The 20,642-nt window shown below is 42.4% G+C and overlaps 2 protein-coding genes across 2 annotated transcripts in view; one reads left to right on the forward strand and one right to left on the reverse strand.

Moving 5' to 3' along the window:
• The window catches only part of IGHMBP2 (immunoglobulin mu DNA binding protein 2), a 219,196-nt gene extending 209,734 nt beyond the window's left edge, over positions 1 to 9,462 (reverse strand). Inside the window, exon 1 of the mRNA XM_069223024.1 lies at positions 9,282 to 9,462. Coding sequence (XP_069079125.1) covers positions 9,282 to 9,361 — 80 coding nt within the window. The 5' untranslated portion in view covers positions 9,362 to 9,462. The remainder of the gene's footprint in view (positions 1 to 9,281) is intronic.
• An 872-nt stretch (positions 9,463 to 10,334) lies between these two features.
• MRPL21 (mitochondrial ribosomal protein L21) overlaps positions 10,335 to 20,642 on the forward strand; it is a 126,353-nt gene continuing 116,045 nt past the window's right edge. Inside the window, exon 1 of the mRNA XM_069223025.1 lies at positions 10,335 to 10,496. Coding sequence (XP_069079126.1) covers positions 10,397 to 10,496 — 100 coding nt within the window. The 5' untranslated portion in view covers positions 10,335 to 10,396. The remainder of the gene's footprint in view (positions 10,497 to 20,642) is intronic.

Here is a 20,642-nt window from a genome sequence, read left to right on the forward strand (position 1 = left end):
TGCTCAATGTTTGAAAACAAGCTGGCACTACTACCCCAGCTTAGCCAGTATCAGAGTTTTGTTCCTAGCAGGATTGAAATTCAGGCTATTCAGAATTACCACAATTTTTTTAAAATTCTATCCGCTATGTTGGGATGCCCCAGGTTGAGAGGGAAATCATGGCTGCTGGATAAACTTTTAGCATACACCATATTGTACGTTTTACGAACTCAGATTGATGGAGAAGTTGGCTCTCTCTCAGATTACTCTCTGAGCCAACAATTAGGGAGGCAGACTGTTACCTTTTCTTTATTTACGCCAGCCAACTCAGGAGAGATTTTGCCAACTGCTAAGGAAAACTATAATTATGCCTCCATACTCCAGGTTGCAGCATGAGCTCGGTACAGCCTTTATAACTTTGCTTCATGACTGCTTCCTTTGTAACTGTTCATCCACGGTTCACTCCAATTCATTTGAGCCTGTAGTTGCCAGTGGGTGAAGCTCTCCGATAAGGTCATGCTACACCACATTTTGTCTGAACTTCCATGGTGATGTCCTTGTTACTGGAATTGAGATGCTGTAGTCATGAGTGCTTGCGCCACAGTCCCCGTTCCACCACTCTCATGGTGTAACATGCTTGCAGATTAGAGAACCATGGACAGAAATGAAACAGAAGAAGAATAGCGTTGTATCAGAGGTGTGACATGCAGGAAGATGCTCAGGAGGATGTAATGATATAATATGGATAAGCGGTAGTGAATGCAGAAGAAGTAGAGATAAGATAAGCTGGAGTAGTAGAAGCGGTAATTAGTGATGGTTGCACTCCGTGCTTGATTGTGAGCAAGCAGTGTTTGCACACTCTAGTCTATATTCAGAGTTGGAGCCTAGTGACACTCACAGCTCTGTATAAACTACCTCTGGTCTATTTTGGATGTTATTGGAGCTAAACTATTCACCGTTGTTGGGAAGATGATATGTGTGGCACAGTCCCTTACAGAAAGCCAAAGTTCAGCAATTTCCATCCCAAAATTATACTTGCAATAGGAGCTTCAAAGGGCTTCACCTTCTTGATCTTAGCATTGGTCATTTTCCCCACCATCAGGTGGTCCTGATGGGACTTTCTTCACAATGGTGCCCATGAGTTCCCTGGTGACACAGTATTGAACACCAGTCCAGCTCCATTCCATAAAGCCGCAACCATTAAAAAAATTAACATGTGTATTGTATGAAAGGCATTCATTTCTGTACTGATGCTGTACTTTGCAATTGGTACAATAATTAATGGTCTCCCCTAGGTCATCTATTTACCTCTGCCGGTTCCTTGTTTACAAGCTGGTGCTTGTCTACTCTGACTTTCTTCACCACCACATAGTTTGTTAATTTCTACATTCACTGACAGTTTTTCAATACGTTCACAATTTGTAGTGTGCTCTTTAGCTAATTACTGTGCTACATCTTTCATTTCTTTCAATACCTTAACTGAGAATGGCACTCACAGGTTAATTTGCTCTTATTTTGAGTAGGATAATGATAATTGAAGTAAACACTGACTTTGGATTGCATAACCATGTATGAAAATGGTCCATTTATATGACTTTTTCTGCATGAAATATTCATGGATCCATAGTATGTTTTTGGTAACAAATTACTCACTTATGGCCTACGCAAAGCAACAACAAATGCTGCTTCTTTGTGTCCTGCTGGAACACTTGTACTTTTAGATAACTTCTAAAATACCATATCCAAATCGCCCAAAATGGCCATACAGTGCCTGGGTCGCTTATTAGTTGTAAGTGAAGTGGTTGTATAGATATTTGTGTTAATTTTTAGCCTTTCCTCTTATTTCCAAAAATAGATGTCCTTGGTCGATTTGTTCCTTCGCTATTTGCCACTGACATGTTTTCCCATTTTTAAATTATTGTTGAAGACAATACTTTAAACAGGAATAATAAGTGCAGGTACTCATCAAATTGATGCATGGACTAAGGGTGGAGCTTGAGGCAGAGCTAGGGGTGTGGCTAAGAGGAAACATTTGTTAACAAGATTAAGACAGTGCAAAATTGTGCATGACGATACAGAAACTTTTCTGCTATCTGTATTATTTTTGCAGGTGCAAAAGGATGTATTTAGCAATGTTTTTCAAATTTAAAATGTGTGCAGATTGCTACTGCCCTTATGGCCCTTGAACAACATTTGAATTTTCACTTATTTACAATAATGGATTATTGTGTGTGGTCTGACAAAGAAACCTAGGCAGGGGTGTGGAATTTAATAACATATCTACTTGTCCATGGGACAGGTTGCTTCTTCAATCAACTTGTCCTGTAAAAATCAAATCTTCCGGACTCTTTGGTGCCATGTAGTTCGCCGACAAATTAGGCAGCTATTTCATTATGTAAGAGCTCTGATAATAGACTCTCTAATTATGCCAGGGTTATTACTATAGTAGAGCTTGAATACTAGCAATTTCAAGCCCTACTACAGCAGTTTCCTCATTTTGCCACCTTTCTGCAGATCTGCTTAATGGGGCTGGAGGAAGCAGTAAGCAACAGTTCCAGGGCTGGAATGCCTTTGAGGATGTCAAAACCTACTAACTTGCATGTTTTAAGGATTCTCACTGGCTTTTCTCTAATCGTTTTCCATACTGAGAAAGGTTGGAAATGTACTCCTGACAAGTTCTTCCAGGGTTGGGTAAAAAGTGGTTGGGGGAAGTGAACTTGTAAACGCTCAATAGATTTTCGCATGAGCAAATCTACATATGCATATTTGCTCATGCTAAAATACAGTTCACAAATATTTTCTAGGAGTACGATTTCCTGGTCTACTTCTGTAAATTCTTGTGAATTCATGAAAGTCATTAATTCAAAGACGGATACAATGGGTGATCTTTGTGACTCTCTGAGTATTGGGCCCCTAATTAGGTCTGGCATTAACCAAGACATTTTGTTTTTATTAAAATTCTCTTTTACTCTATATCTATCGGCTGGCTTTACTGTGACCGATAGCATTCTGCTCTTCCACAAGGAGCATATTGGCACACAAACCGATAGCATTCTGCTCTTCCACAAGGAGCATATTGGCACACAAAGTAGTTTTGTTCAGGGCCAGGAACTACTGTGACAACGTGTGCTTATGAGACCAAAACACTGTTTTGCTTTTTGTCAATGTTTGTTACAAGGGTGAGAGTCTGACAGCTTCCACAACAATAAAGTGTTACCAAAGCCATGTCAAAACAAGATACACATTGACAAAACCAAAAGACTGACAGCCAATGTTAGACTGATTGGCATTACCAGTGCTTGTTTATTTTCATGTTTCTCATAATCTTGTGATTTTCCGTTATTAATATGTTTTTGGAAATACTAACATGCATCAACACATTTACTAAATGGTGCTTCAACGAAATAGTACCTATAATTTCACAGTAATTTAACAAAACATTTTTCCTTTTTTTCATTTTTTTAACATTTTATCTTGAAAGGAAATAATCACCAATCTTGCTTACGAGCTTCTGCAAACATTTGCATCTAATCGGAGAGCATTCTGGGAGCATTACAAATAGCCTCATATTGTTAAGCTCTTCAAACGTGTGTACACTACTTTTACTGGAGCTAGTGTCAGTAGTGCAGTGTGACCTTACTACATTTATTTAAAGAGCTCCCCCTAATAGAAGCTTTGCATTAATGAACCATAAATTCAAGTTCGAACAGCATTAACATATGGGCACAAACATTACCTCAACTGCAGACAGTTCCCTTCCCTGTAAACTGGCAGCCAAAGGGTCTGTGCTGGATGGGGTTGGGCCTACTTGTCCCAAGGAGAAAATAAACATGGAAACTTGTTGTCCTTGACCCCAAACAATATGTCCTGGGCATCGGGCTATATGAATTCTACACCCCTCCTAGGGAAGGGCATACCATGATCAAGTTAGTGAGGACAGATTCCACCTCTACTTTTCATCTATAGTTTTCCTGTTTGTTCAACTATGGTGGTTCCTTTATAGTACCTATTGTAATACCCTTGAATTCAATAAAAATGTGTATTCACCTAACGTGGGACGAGTCAGTTAATAATGAAGGACACTGATGTAAACAGGAACAAAGGTTGTAGAACTCTATGTGGTGACTAAGAAAATAAGCACTGAGGATTTATTTAATTACCCAATGTTGTTGGGGGCCACTTGAATTCATGGCAAAGTTGAAATTGAATTCATAGTTCCTCCTGTGTGCTTTTATTTGTATTTAAAGGGCCCAAGAGCCACATTTAAATATTTACCATGAATATACATATTTATGGTTTCATTTTTCCTTCATTTCAGCATGTAACCTTACATGAGGAAAAATAAAATTTCAAAGAATTTTGGAGCCAAGCTACTTCTTTACTTAAGTGGAACCCCCTTAAATTGATGCATTTGTAATTCATTTTAAATTAAAAACTACACTTTTCTCATCTCCTTTTCCCTCATTCTTCCTCCTGCTCTCATCCTTTCCATCGGTCTCTTACCTCCTCCTTTATTTAACTATATCCCTGGGACTCCCTGTCTGAATCCCCCTTTCTTCTACTTAATATTGCTTGTCTTCTCCATCAATATTTCTTCTATCACTATTTCGCATCTTTGTCTCTCTTTCTCTTTTTTTACCTTCTTTTCACTCATCCTTCTATTCTTCTTCTTATTGGTATTCCTCCTATCTCACCTTACTTCCAGTTTGTCTCTATTATCCTTTCTATAGCCATCTCCTTTCGAATGGTAAAAAGGTGCACATGCAAAACTCTAGATTAGACAACTCAGCCAAATCACCAGTCAATCACTGTTACCCTCACAGACTGATATTCATACAGATCATATACTAGAAAGAGCTATCTGCCAGAGAATCAGTGTCAAATGGTATTAGCCTTGTCACAGCAGTAAAACAACTGGTGCTTGCATTTCAGGACACTAGTTTGCAACCCTATATTCAGGGCCACTGGAATTAAGCAATGATGAGATGTTATCTGTACTATAATGGACTTGTCGCATATGCCACATAAACCATTATCTGCTGCATAATCTGCAGATTTTACCAAAAATAATTTGTATCCATCTTAAATGGATCAGAAGTTAGTAAAAACATAACAACGTGTTCCTCCCTGTGCACAGGAAGGCCCTGCGCAAAGGTTGGCTGGTCATCATGGAGTTTCCTATTGCTGTATCTGGGTATTAAACGTGTACTAATAAGGTGATATATTTTCCTAGACAGTGTTATCATAAGTAAAAATAATTAAGTAATACTATCTGTGCCACATTAGGTCACATAATTTGCCTTCCCTTGCCGCATAATTCCAGTGGCCCAACCTATATTGCACAAAATAAACAGAACAGTAGTGCAGCCATGACCATATCAGTGATACAGAATAAACTGTAGCAGAGTATGACTTACTTTGGGCGCAAGTGGATCACATGTAGAAAGTTCGAAATAGCTGGAGAAAAAAAAAAAAGGTGCTGGAAGGCGGTTCAATTGATATCCCATACAGAGTTCTTGTTTGATTTGAACAGCGTCTTATAAAGTGTTCACAAATTCCATGTCTATGAAATTTGTCCCTTTCGGTTATATCTATATCTCTTGCTCGCTCTCCCTCTCTTCATTCTCCCCTCTTTCTTTCTCTTCTCTCACCTGTTTCTCTCTCGTTTCACTTTCTCTCACGGTCTTATGAGCACTGAGGGAAATTAATTGCTGCGTAATTATTTGTCCTTGTAAAATTGTGTCCACACAGAACTCAAGTCTTTTTTCACAGTGCTTCTTGTCTTCCAAACTCCACTGTAGAGCAAAACCACTCAGATCTGCTAAAAAAATAATAATTATAAAAATAATAACTTTAGACAGCTTGAATTTAATGTCCCCTTTTGTATTGGACATGAAGCCGGCCCTGCACTGCACCCCTACAATCGGAATAACTGGCAAGGGTTAATGGACCCTACACCGTTAATCACTGTACGATGCAAAACCTGGGGGCACCCCTGATAAAGTAAATGAACTGCTGTTGATTCCTCAGCGTCTCAGCTTAGAGAAACACTTATGCACGGCTGTACAGCGGCGCGCTTACAGAGTCATTCCACTGATTTTGCTGTTGTTTTCCTCCGAGTATTTGTACTCTCCTTGGCAAAGGAGAAGTTCTGGTACTCAAAGGCTGAAAATTGGAAAGTGCTGGTACTTAGTACCGGTGAGTTACAGCCCATTTAAAAACTGTTTAAAGAGCTATGATTTAGTTTCATTTGTTCAAGTTGTTGCCTTTTGAATGTGTTTTCAAGAGCTTGCTTTAGAATGTTAGGGTGCACAGGTACACGCAAATAAATAAAGATGTATGATTTAAAGATATATGTGCGCCTAGTCATTTGGCATGTACCAGGCTGGTGAAGACGCTACAACTGGTGACGAGATAGGGGATAAGTAATCCGAAGAAGAAAGCTCTCTGCTGGAGAGTTTTCTGTGGTCCAAGCAAACTGCTTGTGAGTGCCTTCATCGAAGTGCAGAGTTGACGGTTAACGTATGTGGGGTCAAAGTGCAACTCCAGCTGGTGTGAAGCATGTGCATGGAAAGAGAGCTTCACAAAAAAAGTCTATGCATCGTTGGTCAAGAAAAATACGATCAAGATCAAACAAAAACATACAAAAAGCTACGCTAAATAACGTTATACAATATACTGAGCATTAACACTAAAGGCGACTTCGACCAAGGTTAACAGAGCACAGTTAAAGACAACTATCAAATAGTGCTAAAAGCGGATCAACCAGGTGTAAAACAATACAAACTGAAGTATACAAAGAATAAAGTAAAGGACTTACTGAACTCGCTAAAGAGAGTCGCTACATCACAGCCGACGCTGGGCCAAGAAAAAGAACCGGGGTTGTGCTAAGTGAGCAGTCTGTATTTCTAGCTGCCAGAAACTTGGCAGAAGGCTGTTCTGCAAATGGAGCCCATCAAGGACGACCCCGAAGCTGGCCCATCGCAGGGCCGGGACCGGGGCACGAATGGAAAAAATCTTGATTTCCAGTCAGAGGTGACAGGAAAAGTGTTACTCTCAGTGCCAGTAAGTTCCACACCGATTTACAATGCTGCTGCCTTCCTCAACCCACCACCACCATTCCACACTGCCAAAAATAAAAATATTGATGAAAGAAGGACTGCATAGACAGAGACATTTGAAGATATCATTGATGCACTTAAATAGACTGATAACAGGAAGAATATCAAATATCTCAAAACTTTTGCTTAGGTGAAAAAAGTCATAAAGAAAATGCCAAGAACTGATGAGAAGGTCACATACCGTCAGATTAAGAATACTTTGAATCTCAAATTTAATCCAGTCCCAAATGTTGACAATGAATGATATGTTTTCAGTCAAGAACATCAAACAGTTGATGAAACAATTGATGTGTTTGTGGAAAGGCTTGAAACACTCATCAAACCCTGTAACTTCAAGGGTTTTAATGATGAAGAAGACATAAGGCTTAGAGTAACTGATGGATGCTTGTCTGATTCATTCAGACGACGAATGATGAGAGAAACTCTTAATGTTGAGCGAGTGTTGATGGCTGCCAGAGCTGAGGAACTTGCTGAGAGACAAGATGCTGACATGGAGGCCAGAGGTGCTCAGGGCAAGTCAGTCATGAATGTAAAAAGTAATCCAAAAAAAAAGACTGAGGAACGTGCTGAGAGACAAGATGCGACACGGAGGCCAGAGGTGCCCAGAGCGAGTCAGTCATAAGTGTGAAAAGTAATCCAGAACAAAAGACTGAAGGACACAAAGCGATGTCTACATGTAAAAAAAAGTTGTGTTGTAGGTGTGGATTTGCATTTCCATAAGAAGGAAAGTGGCCTGCCATTGGTCAGGTATGCAAAGGCTGTGGTAAAGAGAACCATTTTGTGACTATGTGTAGAGCGAAGAAAAAAGTAAGTATGTCATGACGTGAAGACAAAATGGCTCCCAGAATGTTCCAGAAGCAACGTTCGATCAGTTGAGGCAAATAGATACTAAACCAAGTTGATGGTCATCTAAATCATCGTCAAATAGTTCTTCAGCCTTATAAAAAGTGAGTTCCTGTGGTTTTGCCAGAACTCACCCTACAAGTGCTCGAGTGCACACTGCTATTTTCCCTATTTACTTCAATGGAAGCCCTAAAAATCTGCAAAGTACTGTATTTTCCAAAGACTTAAAAAGCTACAAAGCTCGTTTTGGTGTCTAAATTGAGATGAAAATCGAATCTATTTTTCAAAATTGGTATTGGATTTCTACCAAGTCGGGTCATTTACTTATTGTCCATGTTGGTAATGTAAAATGCTTTACGCATGCTCCTCTATGTAGCCTGACTGCTCTTTGCCACACTACGAGGAATGAGCTAGGGTTTGCTGAGAGAGAATCCGAAGTCCACTACAGGGTATTGTATAGGTATTCCTTTGTAAGACTACCTAGTCATACCATATAATACCTTCACCTTGCTACACCTGTGTTTCATTGGTCTTCAACTTGAGATGGTGAAAGACAGACTGATTCTCAAAACTCAATGACTGTTGATGATTCATTACCATCATTAACAACTTCTGTCATTGAAGACAACCATTTACAACATCAAGAAACCTGATCAGGTCAGCAGATCAAATTGCCAATAAGATTAATTGAAGAGATTTAACTGTACACTTTTTATATATGTAGATATTTGCATCTGTCTCATGATTTTCTAAAAATGAGCACTTTTTCATTTAACAGAGGGGACGATGTAGTGTCTTGATTTAGAACAGAACCTTTCTGGCTCCCTGCGGACTCCGTATCAGTGTATGATGTAGTTGCTACAACAGAATGTGTAAGAGCTTGTTTCGAATGTTGAGGTTCACAGGTACAAGCAGAGGAATAAAGATGTGTTATTTACAGCTCCGTGTGTGGCCTAGTCATTCAGCGGATGCCATGCTGCGGAAAAGACACTAAAATCTGGACTCTCAGAACATTTAAAAAAATGCAATGAATAAGACACAACCAAGTATCTCACCTATGAACCTGCGAATGACGAAAGATGGCTTTTAAGCAGGCCTTTTAGAATGCTTATTGATGAAAATTATTAGTGATGCAGGACTGGGTAAACAGAAACCTTTTTACCTTCAGCGAATGACACCTTTAACATGTTATATACTCGAGAGAAAATGATTTGCATATTTTAACAAATATTTAATAAAAGTACCAAACTGTTATGGTTCTAAAAATGTACGCTACGGCCAAAAAGCGACTGGTTTGTACGGAAGGACCTGGCAATACTACAAAGGTTAGTGTGGTACCTAGTCTCTTGTATCTCAGCCTCCCTCTCCTCCTGTAGTAGGGCCAAGTTGGTTTTCACAAAGTTCTCCATAGTGGCCATTCAGTCCGTTGCGTCCTTAATGGCACAGACCTAGAAGAAGCATACCCACAGATACGAGCGGAGTTGGTTATGGATTTCTCCTGGACGCCTCTGAAAGCAGCTGCGCCCGCTGCGGAGAGAGGAAAAGGCTAGAGCAGTAACAGAACTATGGTTACGTGCGGTTTTGGCGGCCATCATGGAGGGGTTCCCCAATCAGCTTCATCACGATAACTAAGGAGAGAATTATACTTTTCAAAGCAAATTCCTCAATAATCATCTTTCCTCTAATAGAGACACCTCATACGGACTCACTGCCGTATTACTATATTTGTTATAACCGTCAGACCATCCCCGCTCCATATTATTTTTCGGCAACGTAAACAATTTATTTTTCACGCTATTCAATGAAGATGCGAGGACCTTGTAAACAATTCAATTTGCACAGATAACCAATGGAGCTAGCGTTCAGGCTAGCGCTTGTATCTTTACCGGCATCACAACCCTAGGCAGTCGATTCACGCTTTTAAGAGCTATGGCTGCCATCTTTGATAGGGCACCGTGAAACGGATAGGGATCGGATTTTGCCTAGTGCAGCTCGCAACGTAACCAGGAAGAACATCAAGTAATTGACCCAAAGTCTCACGGCTGTGCTTATTTTGGTAACTTCTGAAGGCCATTTTGTAAGTAGTGATGCTTTCTTTTACTACAATGGCAGTGCGACAGTTTTAAACATGAAACAAAATTATTATGAAGTATTGCAAAATAATGTTATTGTACTAAACATTTAGAAGAATCCTTCGTATTTTATAGTGATTGCTACTCCCATTTAAGTAGTCTGCTAAAAGAACGATCACTATCAAGATGCTACTCGCTTCGAACCTTTAAGAGTTTTAGGTGCAACTTAACACTTTAATAGTAAAAATGACGAATGGTTGGTGGATGGTTCAGCGGCAGTCGAACCCCTGTGAAGATGGCGGCCGGGGACACTGGGAAAGAAAGAGTGCGAGCGTACTGGTCCCTACCCAATAACACCCCCATGTGTTTGTCAGGGTTATCATGACACTCTGTAGTATGGCTGTCCCAGTAGTCTGCCAGAGGATGTTTAGTGGTGTGTGCAAGCTGTTGCCAACCTTGGGGACCCGGTGTTCGTGGACTGGTAAGTAGAAGCAAGGAGTGTGAATGAAAAGCAGGTGTTAACATCGAATGTGGTGCTGAAGATTTGAACTGTGACGAACCACACTTAGGGTTTGCATATATTATCCCCACATCACCTTGGTTCAAACTAATGTGAAACAAAAAAAATGGCAATCTGTGTGCTGATCAACAAAGGTTCAGCACGATGAAAATAGGAGATACATAATCAAATGATTTTATGCGCAAGCCCAAACCTGATACCCCAGATACAAAAAAGTCCACAATCTGAAGTAGTTTTACATTAAGACTACCTCTGATTGTGGACTTTTTCTGAAAGGGTTGTCTTGGCCACACATATATAAAAAACTGGAAGATAGCAGATTCGCCTTTTTATTTATTTGTATTCTTATGATGGGAATCATGTTGTGTTTTGTTTCTGTATTGTCATGCCTGTAAAATATGTTTGATGGCTTTATTGCTCAAGTTACTGGGGTATCAGGTTTGGGCTTGTGCATAAAATTACAAATACTTTTTTTTAAATGAATTATTTCACAGGCGGCATATAAACTTAACTTGACATCTTCTTTCTTTTGAACAAATTTTCACTGATAGCTCTGTTCCTGAGTGAGACATGGCTTCACGAGGCATCATTCACTGATGTTGCCTTGGCACCCCCCCAGGGTTATTGCATAAATGGGTTGGATAGAGGCACATCTAGAGGGGGAGGAATTGCCATTATCTATAGGTAATCGGTAAAGCTTGTGTCCCAGCCTCTATTGCTTCCTGGTTGTGAGAGTATGTCTTTTACCCTTACCCTCAACCCCCAATATACATTTTCAGGGGCTTTCATCTATCAGCCCCGTGACCTTCCAGTAGTTTCATACAATCCCTCCCTGACTATATTTCAGACCTAATTTGTAAGAAAACGAATTTTACACTACTTGATGATTTTAATATCCATGCAGAAGACACGGATAACCCAGCTGCCAGATCTCTCTTATGTGATCTGGCTGCTTTGAATCTGGCTCAATTAGTCAGCGGTCCCACACACGTTAAAGGCCACACTATTGATTTGGTCTTCAGTTACACAACCGGGTTAACGTCAATGCCCCCCTCCCTTTGGCTATTAAATTGATAACACTTAATTTTGCTACTTACTTCTGTTATCTGCAGACCCCTCCCACTACAACGCAACCTCATCGCTGATGGCACAAACTTAAAACAAGCGACTGGACCAAAACCCTTGAAAATTTGAAACCATCCTTTACTGATCATACTGCTGATTTCTCAGAGGCATTCAATGGGTGAATTACTAAAACCTTAGATATATTACTCCCTTATTCAACCGAATTAGGGAACCGACGAAAGAAAAGTGCTCCCTGGTTTTCCCCTCACCATCACCTATTAAAAAAGACTGTAAGTGCCTGGAAGGAAAATAGAGAAAATCCTATGATCCCTCTTTAAAGGGGAATTATAGAAAGATAATCAGACACTTCCATTTGAAAATTAAGTCAGCCCAGTCTCTTACTATGCATCAAGAATTGAACAGTCCTCCAACTCACCTAAGGATATCTTTCAAATACTTAGAGGTTGCGCAGCCTAACATGCATAGTGAGCTCTCGGAGGCCTCCCAACTACATAGTAACAACTTAGCACTCTATTTTCAACAAAAGATAGCAGATATCTATTCGACCTTTTCTGGAAACTCACATTATGCTCCTAATACTATGTCAGGACATCCCACATGGCATTTCACTTTCACACTTCTTTCCCCTTTCTGAAGATTGGGTTTCCAACTCGTTAGCCACACTGAAATCAGGCTCTTCTTTTGATCCTGCTCCCCCACGATCTTCTGAATTCCTCCCTTAACTGGAGCATCGTCCCTGACCGATGGAAACATGCCATAGTCAAGCATCCATTGAAAAAGCCTCATCTTGATGTAGCCCTTATGAATAACTACAGACCTATCTCAATGCTACCAGCAGTGTCTAAAATAATAGAAAAGCATGTGAACATCCAGCTGTCTGGTTTCCTTGAAGATAATGACATTCTTCATCCCACTCAGATGGGTTTTAGATCACTCCAGAGCACAGAGTAGGCATTGCTAGCAGTCACTGAGGAGGCTAGATGGTGCCTTGATCGAGGCGTTGCAACTGCCATTATTCTTCTTGACCTCAGTGCGGCTTTTGACACTGTAGATGACAGCATACTTCTTTTAAGTTTGGTGGAGCTTAGAATTACAGGCAGTGCTCTGAGTTGGCTCTCCTCCTTTTTGAAGGGAGGACCTTTCAGGTACCGGTCCTTTCTATCTAACTGACTATTGATCAACTGTGGGGTACCCCAGGGTTCTTCCCTTAGCCCCAACTTGTTCAATATTTACATGTCTCCACTCGCAGAGATTGTGAAGCCTTACAGTCTGTCAATAGTTTCATATGCAGATGACACTCAGCTGGTAGTTTCGTTTTCCACTAACCCCAGCATTAACTGCTCTACACTCTTACCTTGCCTCCAGGCAGTGACCAGATTTATGTCGCAATGTAAGCTGAAACTTAACGAAGATAAAACTGAAATAATGGTATTAGGACATCTTCCCTACTTGGAGCTACATTCTCACACTCTGGATCCTTTAGGGAATCCGCCTTCCCCTAAAGAGAATATCAAGAGCCTAGGTGTCTGGCTAGACCCTCGGCACATGATGGATTACCATGTAAAAAAGATTTCTGCAACCTGTTTCAGTCTGGTTAAACTGTTGAGGAAAGTCTTCAGAATTCTTCCATTTGTAGCTAAAAGATTAATTGTTCAGGCCACTATTACTTCCCAGCTTGACTGTGGTAATGCACTGTATCTCGGCTCTCCAAAATATGTAAGTAGGAAATTGCAGGTGGTCAGAACGGCTCGGCTCCGTCTGACAGACCTAGACATATGTCTGTTAAAGAGGCTATCTCCTCTCTTCATTGGCTTCCCGTGGCACAGCGCATAAAATTCAAAGCTCGGTGTTATATTCACAGGTCCCTCATAACAGAGGTCCTTCTTTGTTAAGGCCTTTAGCCTCCTTCTACACGCCCTCGAGGCAGCTTAGACCTTCGGCGGAGGCACCAGTTAGACCCCCAATTGTAAAAAAATGCCAGATGGGGGGGAGATTTGGTGGAAGCTCAATGGCCTTTTTAGGAGGCAAATTATGGAATTTACTACCTCTCCGCCTCCAGCTGACCAGCCATGAGCTCTCCTTCCGTCAATTGCTTAAAACCTGGCTTTTTAGAGCTTAATCGTCATACCATTTTCTGAAAATTGGTATTTAATGCTGGGAGGCCTTCGGGTAGCCATGTGCTCTATAAATCTTCTTAACATAACATAACCTTTCTGGACTTCCGGGAATTCAAAACCCTTAAACTTTGCAGGTCTGCTATTGTGAATATGCTGCCCTTTGAGGAATGAGCAAACATGTCAACATTTGTTCTCTTGTCCCCATGGTTCTAGTCATCTTGGTTATTCTAGGTCTCCTGGAGGTACTAAGCCTCATCCACCTGGTCTTCCTGGTATGCTTCTTCCCACACATTCTCCCTTCTCTTCTGCTCCCAGGCCCTCCTCCTAGCCCCTCTCTTCATCCTTCTGGTCCTTCCGGTGCTGGTTATTCTTGTCCCCAATGTTGCCCTGATCAATTTCATTCATGTGGTCTTCCCAGTTTTGTCCGTCTTCATCCTCCTTCCCATGGTATTTCTGGTCCTTGTTCTCGCAGGCCTCATAGTCGAATTTTGCCTTCCTATCCTCCCTTTTCTGGTCTTCATGGTCCCTCTTTGGCAATCTTTATTCTTCTCCTAATCATGTTCCTGTGGGTCTCTCCTTGTGATTCTTTTAACGGTCCTCCTGGTTATCATGGTCCTAGTTGTGTTCTCTTAATCCTCCCCCTCCTCTTACAGGTCCTTCTTCTTGTCCTCTTTGTCCTTCTCTCTTTGGGTATGATCCTATCTGCCCTAAAATCACAATACTCTTGACACTGGTTTAGTTTAGTTTTACAATTTTATAAAGCGCTTAGCTACCCTAGGGCATCCCAGCGCTAAAGGTACATGACAGCTCCTGAGAAAGAAAACACTAGAAAAGAAGATTAGCGGCAGAAGAGGACAGTTTTTAACTTCTTTCTAAACAAACGTTCCGATGGTTCATGTCCGAGCTCTAGGTGGAGTTCCAGAGATGGGCAGCTTTAACTGAAAAAGAATTGCCTCCCCAAGATCTCTTGAACCGTGGTATAAAGACTTGCAGAGAAGTGGAAGATCTCAGACTTCTGGTGGGGACGTGAACAAAAATGTGTTATCTGAGAAAAAGGGGGCCCTTGTTGTGTAAGGCTTTGTGTGTAAGACATAAGGCTTTAAAATGGATGCGTTGTTTTAGGGGCAGCCAATGAAGTGCTGCAAGTGCTGGCTTCGCAGAAAGGTGTCTGGGTAGGTTAGTGAGGAGTCTGGCTGCTGCATTTTGTACGACTTGAAGCTTTTTTACCACGTAATCCGGGGAACTAAGAAATAAGGAGTTGCCATAATCGAGGCGAGAAAGAATCAGACCTTGAATGAGGATTCTTCTGGCTGTAGAGGGTAGGAGATTAAAAATCTTCCTAAGAGATCTTAGGAGACCGAAACACATGGAAAATACCTTTTTGGACTGGAGTTCCATAGTGAAACGGGGATCAAGCCAAGAGCCAAAGCTTTTGATATGTACCTTGGTGGGGGGGACACTGCCAAAAGCCTCTGAGTGGTGTGCCAAAGGGATTTGGGGGGGGGGCATTGCCCCCAATCATTACCTCTGATTTCCCGTCATTAAATTTCAGTTTGGATTGGGTCATCCAGTTCCTGGTCAAACTGTTGCTCCTTCTGTTCCTGGTCTTAGTCCTCCTGCAAGTCAGGATCCTTGTCTCTCTCTCCCCCTTGTCCTACTCCTCTGTTTTCTGGCCATCCTATTTCTTCTGTTCCTTTTGTTCTTGCTACTGGTTCCCTCCATCATCCTCCTGATCCTCTTCCTGGTCGTCATGTACCTCATGGTCCAGGACCTGGTCCTTTATCTTCTACTTTTTATTCTTTGGTTGGCTCTTAAGGTCCTGGCTCTACTGACCATGGTCCTTTTCCTCGTGTTGAACATCTTGCTTTTCTCGATCTCCAGCACTGTGGAGGAGGTGTTACCAGTAAAAAAATCTGTTTGGAAAGTGCAAAAACAGGCATCGTGACCTGCTGGCTAATATTGATTGGGCATGTCATTCTGCGACTCCCTGTGATTGATGATTTTGCTAATCAACCTAATTGCATTAAATACTGGTCACAAAACCTTGGTGTGCAATTTGTGACCACTTTATTCAACCACTATATTACTACATTTGGCCCATTATGTTACATTGTTTGATGCATCATGGGTATATATTGGTTTGGTGGCATATTTCTGTCCTGTACCTTGTTTTGATTTCTATTATGTTCCCCGCGCCCTTTTCTGGTTGGGGACTTGGAAATGGGCAGGAGGGAATATGTTTAAGGTCAACTGAACCAGAAGGAAGAGTAGCACTCATTGACTTTTGCACAACTGGTCAGTGTTTGATTTGGGAGAAGATATCTGTACATTGGGACAGAATACTTATCCTTTCAACAGGGAGAAGTGTTGGTCCCTCATTATGGAGCATGTTTTGATATCTCAGGTTTTCAGCTCGTTAGGACTTCTGCTAGTCTGCAATAACTGAGCATAATTTTAAGCCCCCCCCCCCCCTTGACTACAGTAGGAGTTCAGGGGTCATCTCGGCTGTTGCCACTTTCATAGCTGCTGTGGTTTTATTGTGTTTGGACTGAGCTTGTATTCATGTGGCGTCACAGTTCATACTGTGATGCGGCTTGGTCAATAAGCCTTTTAATTACTTTCCATCTTCGAAGTCTCTGGTCAGTTGCCTTTGTTTGGTATTGTGCAGCCAGCCCATAAAAGAAAGCTGACTTAAAAGTACGTAGAAATGGCTGGCTGCCTGTATGTACAAAACCATCAGCTATTTGAAATGCCCTTAATGCAGGTACACATTCTATTGGACTTCCCTCAGATTAGCAGTGCATCAAATACACTGTTCTCTTAAATAACTGACTTTTTGTCTGTCATGCCAAGTTTAACATAATGACATTTTTTCTAATGATTGTTCTTTTAAGGAGCACATAACTGTTCATATTCTACAAATGTCCATTGTACAGATCTCACATTATCTTCTGATCTTGAAAAATCCTAGGGACTTTGTGAGTTTTCCATAGAATTCTAAGTGTTCTGCAACTTAATGTGGGCAATTGGATGTGTAGGTGTAGGAAAGTACCATCTTGCCTGGCATGTTACCCCCATTTGTACTGTATGTATGTTTGTTTTTGCCTATGTGTCACTGGGATCCTGCTAGCCAGGACCCCAGAGCTCATAAAGTATGCCCTGAATGTGTTCCCTGTGTGGTGCCTAACTGTACCACTGAGGCTCTGCTAACCAGAACCTTAGTGTTTATGCTCTGCTTTTAAAATTGTCACTGCAGGATAGTGACTAATTTTACCAATTCTCATTGGCACACTGGAATACCCTTATAATTCCCTAGCATATGGTACCTAGGAACCCAGGGTATTAGGGTTCCAAGAGATCCCTATGGGCTGCAGCATTTCTTTTGCCACCCATAGGGAGCTCAGACAATTACTTGCCAATGCAGCCTGAGTGAAATAACGTCCACGTTATTTCACAGCCATTTTACACTGCACTTAAGTAACTTATAAGTCACATATATGTCTAACCCTCACTTGGTGAAGGTTAGGTGCAAAGTTACTTAGTGTGTGGGCACCCTGGCACTAGCCAAGGTGCCCCCACATTGTTCATGGCAAATTCCCCAGACTTTGTGAGTGCGGGGACACCATTACACATGTGCACTACATATAGGTCAATACCTATATGTAGCGTCACAATGGTAACTCCAAACATGGCCATGTAACATGTCTAGGATCATGGAATTGTCACCCCAATACCATTCTGCCAAACTACCGCTGCTGCCAACCCTCAGACAGGTTTCTGCCCGCGGGGCCTGGGCAGCCTGGTCCCAGGAAGGCAGAACAAAGGATTTCCTCTGAGAGAGGGTGTTACACCCTCTCCCTTTGGAAATAGGTGTGAAGGGCCTGGGAGGAGTAGCCTCTCCTGGCCTCTGGAAATGCTTTGAAGGGCACAGATGGTGCCCTCCCTGCATAAGCCAGTCTGCACCGGTTCAGGGATCCCCCCAGCCCTGTTCTGGTGCAAAACTGGACAAAGGAAAGGGGAGTGACCACTCAGGGGAGGTGCCCAGAGCTCCTCCAGTGTGTCCCAGACCTGTGCCATCTTGCATGCAGAGGTGAGAGGGCACAATGGACAACTCTGAGTGGCCAGTGCTAGCAGGTGACGTCAGAGACCCCTCCTGATAGGTGCTTACCTTTCTCTGTAGCCAATCCTCCTCTCAGGGCTATTTAGGGTCTCTCCTGTGGGTATCTCACCAGATAACGAATGCAAGAGCTCACCAGAGTTCCTCTGCACTTCCCTCTTCGACTTCTGCCAAAGATCGACCGCTGACTGCTCCAGGACGCCAGCAAAACCACAATAAAGTAGCAAGAAGACTACCAGCAACATTGTAGTGCCTCATCCTGCCGGCTTTCTCGACTGTTTCCTGGTGGTGCATGCTCTGAGGGCTGTCTGCCTTCACCCTGCACTGGAAGCCAAGAAGAAATCTCCAGTGGGTCGACAGAATCTTCCCCCTGCCAATGCAGGCACCAAACTTCTGCATCACCGGTCCTCTGGGTCCACTCTCATCCTGACGAGCGTGGTCCCTGGAACACAGGAGCTGGGTCCAAGTGTCCCAGACAGTCCAGTAGCCCTTCTGTTCAAATTTGGTGGAGGTAAGTCCTTACTTCCCCACGCCAGACAGTAATCCTGTGTACTGCGTGAACTGCAGCTGCTCGGGCTTCTGTGCACTTTTGCAAGACTTCCTTTGTGCACAGCCTAGCCCAGGTCCCCAGCACTCCGTCTTGCATTGCCCAACTCGCTGAGTTGGACTCCGACCTCGTGGGACCCTCTTTTGTTGTTCTGAGTCGACCGTTGTCCTCAGATCTTCTAAGTGCCTGTTCAGGTGCTTCTGCAGGTGCTGACTGCTTCTGCGTGGGATCTCCGTGTTGCTGAGCGCCCCCTCTGTGTCCTCCTCCATAGGGCGACCTCCTGGTCCTTCCTGGGCCCTAGCAGCACCCAAAACCTTCAACCGCGACTCTGGCAGCTAGCAAGGCTTATTTGCCGTCTTTCTGCGTGGAAACAGCTCTGCATCCTCCAGCACGCCGTGGGACATCTTCTGACCAAAGGAGAAGTTCCTGGCACCTTCCGTTGTTGCAGAATTTTCGGCTTCTTCCACCCGGAGGCAGCCCTTTTGCACCTTCATCCGGGGTTTAGTGGGCTCCTGCCCCCCCTGGACACTTGCAGGACTCTTGGATTTGGTCCCCTTCCTTTACAGGTCCAGGAATCCGTCTTCAGTGCTTTGCAGTCAGTTGTTGTCCTTGCAGAATCCCCTATCTCGACTTTACTGTCTTTCTGGGGTAGTAGGGTAACTTTACTCCTACTTTTCAGGGTCTTGGGGTGGGGTATCTTGGACACCCTTAGTGTTTTCTTACACTAACAGCGACCCTCTACACACTACACTAGGCCTGGGGTCCATTCGTGGTTCGCATTCCACTTTTGGAGTATATGGTTTGTGTTGCCCCAGGCCTATTTATCCCTGTTGCATTCTATTGTGTCCTACAGTGTTTGCACTACTTTTCTAACTGTTACTTACCTGATTTTGGTTTGTGTGTGTATATTTTGTGTATATTACTTACCTCCTAAGGGAGTATATCCTCTGAGATATTTTTGGCATATTGTCACTAAAATAAAGTACCTTTATTTTTAGTAACTCTGAGTATTGTGTTTTCTTATGATATAGTGCTAAGTGATATACGTGGTATAGTAGGAGCTTTGCATGTCTCCTTGTTCAGCCTAAGCTGCTTTGCTATAGCTACCTCTATCAGCCTAATCTGCTAGAACACTACTACTCTACTAATAAGGGATAACTGGACCTGGCACGAGGTGTAAGTACCACAAGGTACCCACTATAAGCCAGGTCCGCTTCCTACAGTAGGGTGTAATCATTTGCCTTAGGCCTTTGACTACTTTAGCAAAAGGTGGTAATAGGATTAGCGGTTATCGTTGAAATCTTTGAATTTCTCTGCTTCTTTCTTGCCTGCCTGCCAACTCCATATCCTGTGCTTCCCCCATTGTCTACTGAGGGGACTTTTTTCTACATATTCTGCATACATGGTGGACTCGCCCCTTCACCCTCCAAAAGATCGAAATTGAGGGTTTAAGAATATGGTGTGTGGTTCATGGCCTTTATGCTCAAATCTGACTTTATGTGTGATAGGCGTTTCAAAAGCATTCTTCTCTCTGTGTAAGTCGCTGTCAGTGCAAAACGGCACTCTCACTTTGACAACATTTCGCAGTTGTTCCTGTACTACTTCTGTTTGTTTTCACCGGCTCATGAGTTATTTCATCTCTGGGATCATAGACCAGAGTGTTCCCGGTATCAGGTTCTGGTTCGGCCTGTGATAGCTGATAATCAAAGAACGACTCTTTTGCCTTATCTGAGGCATGATCAGTGGATGTGTGTTGTTTTTCACTGATTCTCTCTGCGGTTTTTGCTAGGCAAACGTTGCACCTGTTTGTGGTAGTGATGTAAATCTGTCCAGGTCTGATACTTTCTCTTGTTTAGACTGTAACTCAGCGATCGTTTCCTTTGCTTGTAACCATTCTCAAGCTAGTTGCTCATTCACTCTTTTTATCTGAAGTGTGTCATGTCTCACATATGCTATTTAATTGTTGGCTCTTTTGGGTTTCTTTGGATGGCTACTAAAATTGCAGTCTGGTTAGCGGTTTGCACCAGATCTTGAACTTGTGCCTAAGATCACACCATCCTCTCTCTGCATCTGCACTGTCAGATCTTGGATCTGTTATTTGTGCAGTTTGAAAGCACTTAATGTTGTTTGTCTTTCCATTAGAGACCAGTCATCATGCTGGCTCAACAACAAATACCCCTTTTTAGACAGCTTTATTCAGTCCCTCAGCCTCATGCACCAACAGTCATTCTTCCTGCTCC

Source organism: Pleurodeles waltl, chromosome 3_1 (assembly GCF_031143425.1).
Source record: "Pleurodeles waltl isolate 20211129_DDA chromosome 3_1, aPleWal1.hap1.20221129, whole genome shotgun sequence".
NCBI lineage: Eukaryota > Metazoa > Chordata > Amphibia > Caudata > Salamandridae > Pleurodeles > Pleurodeles waltl.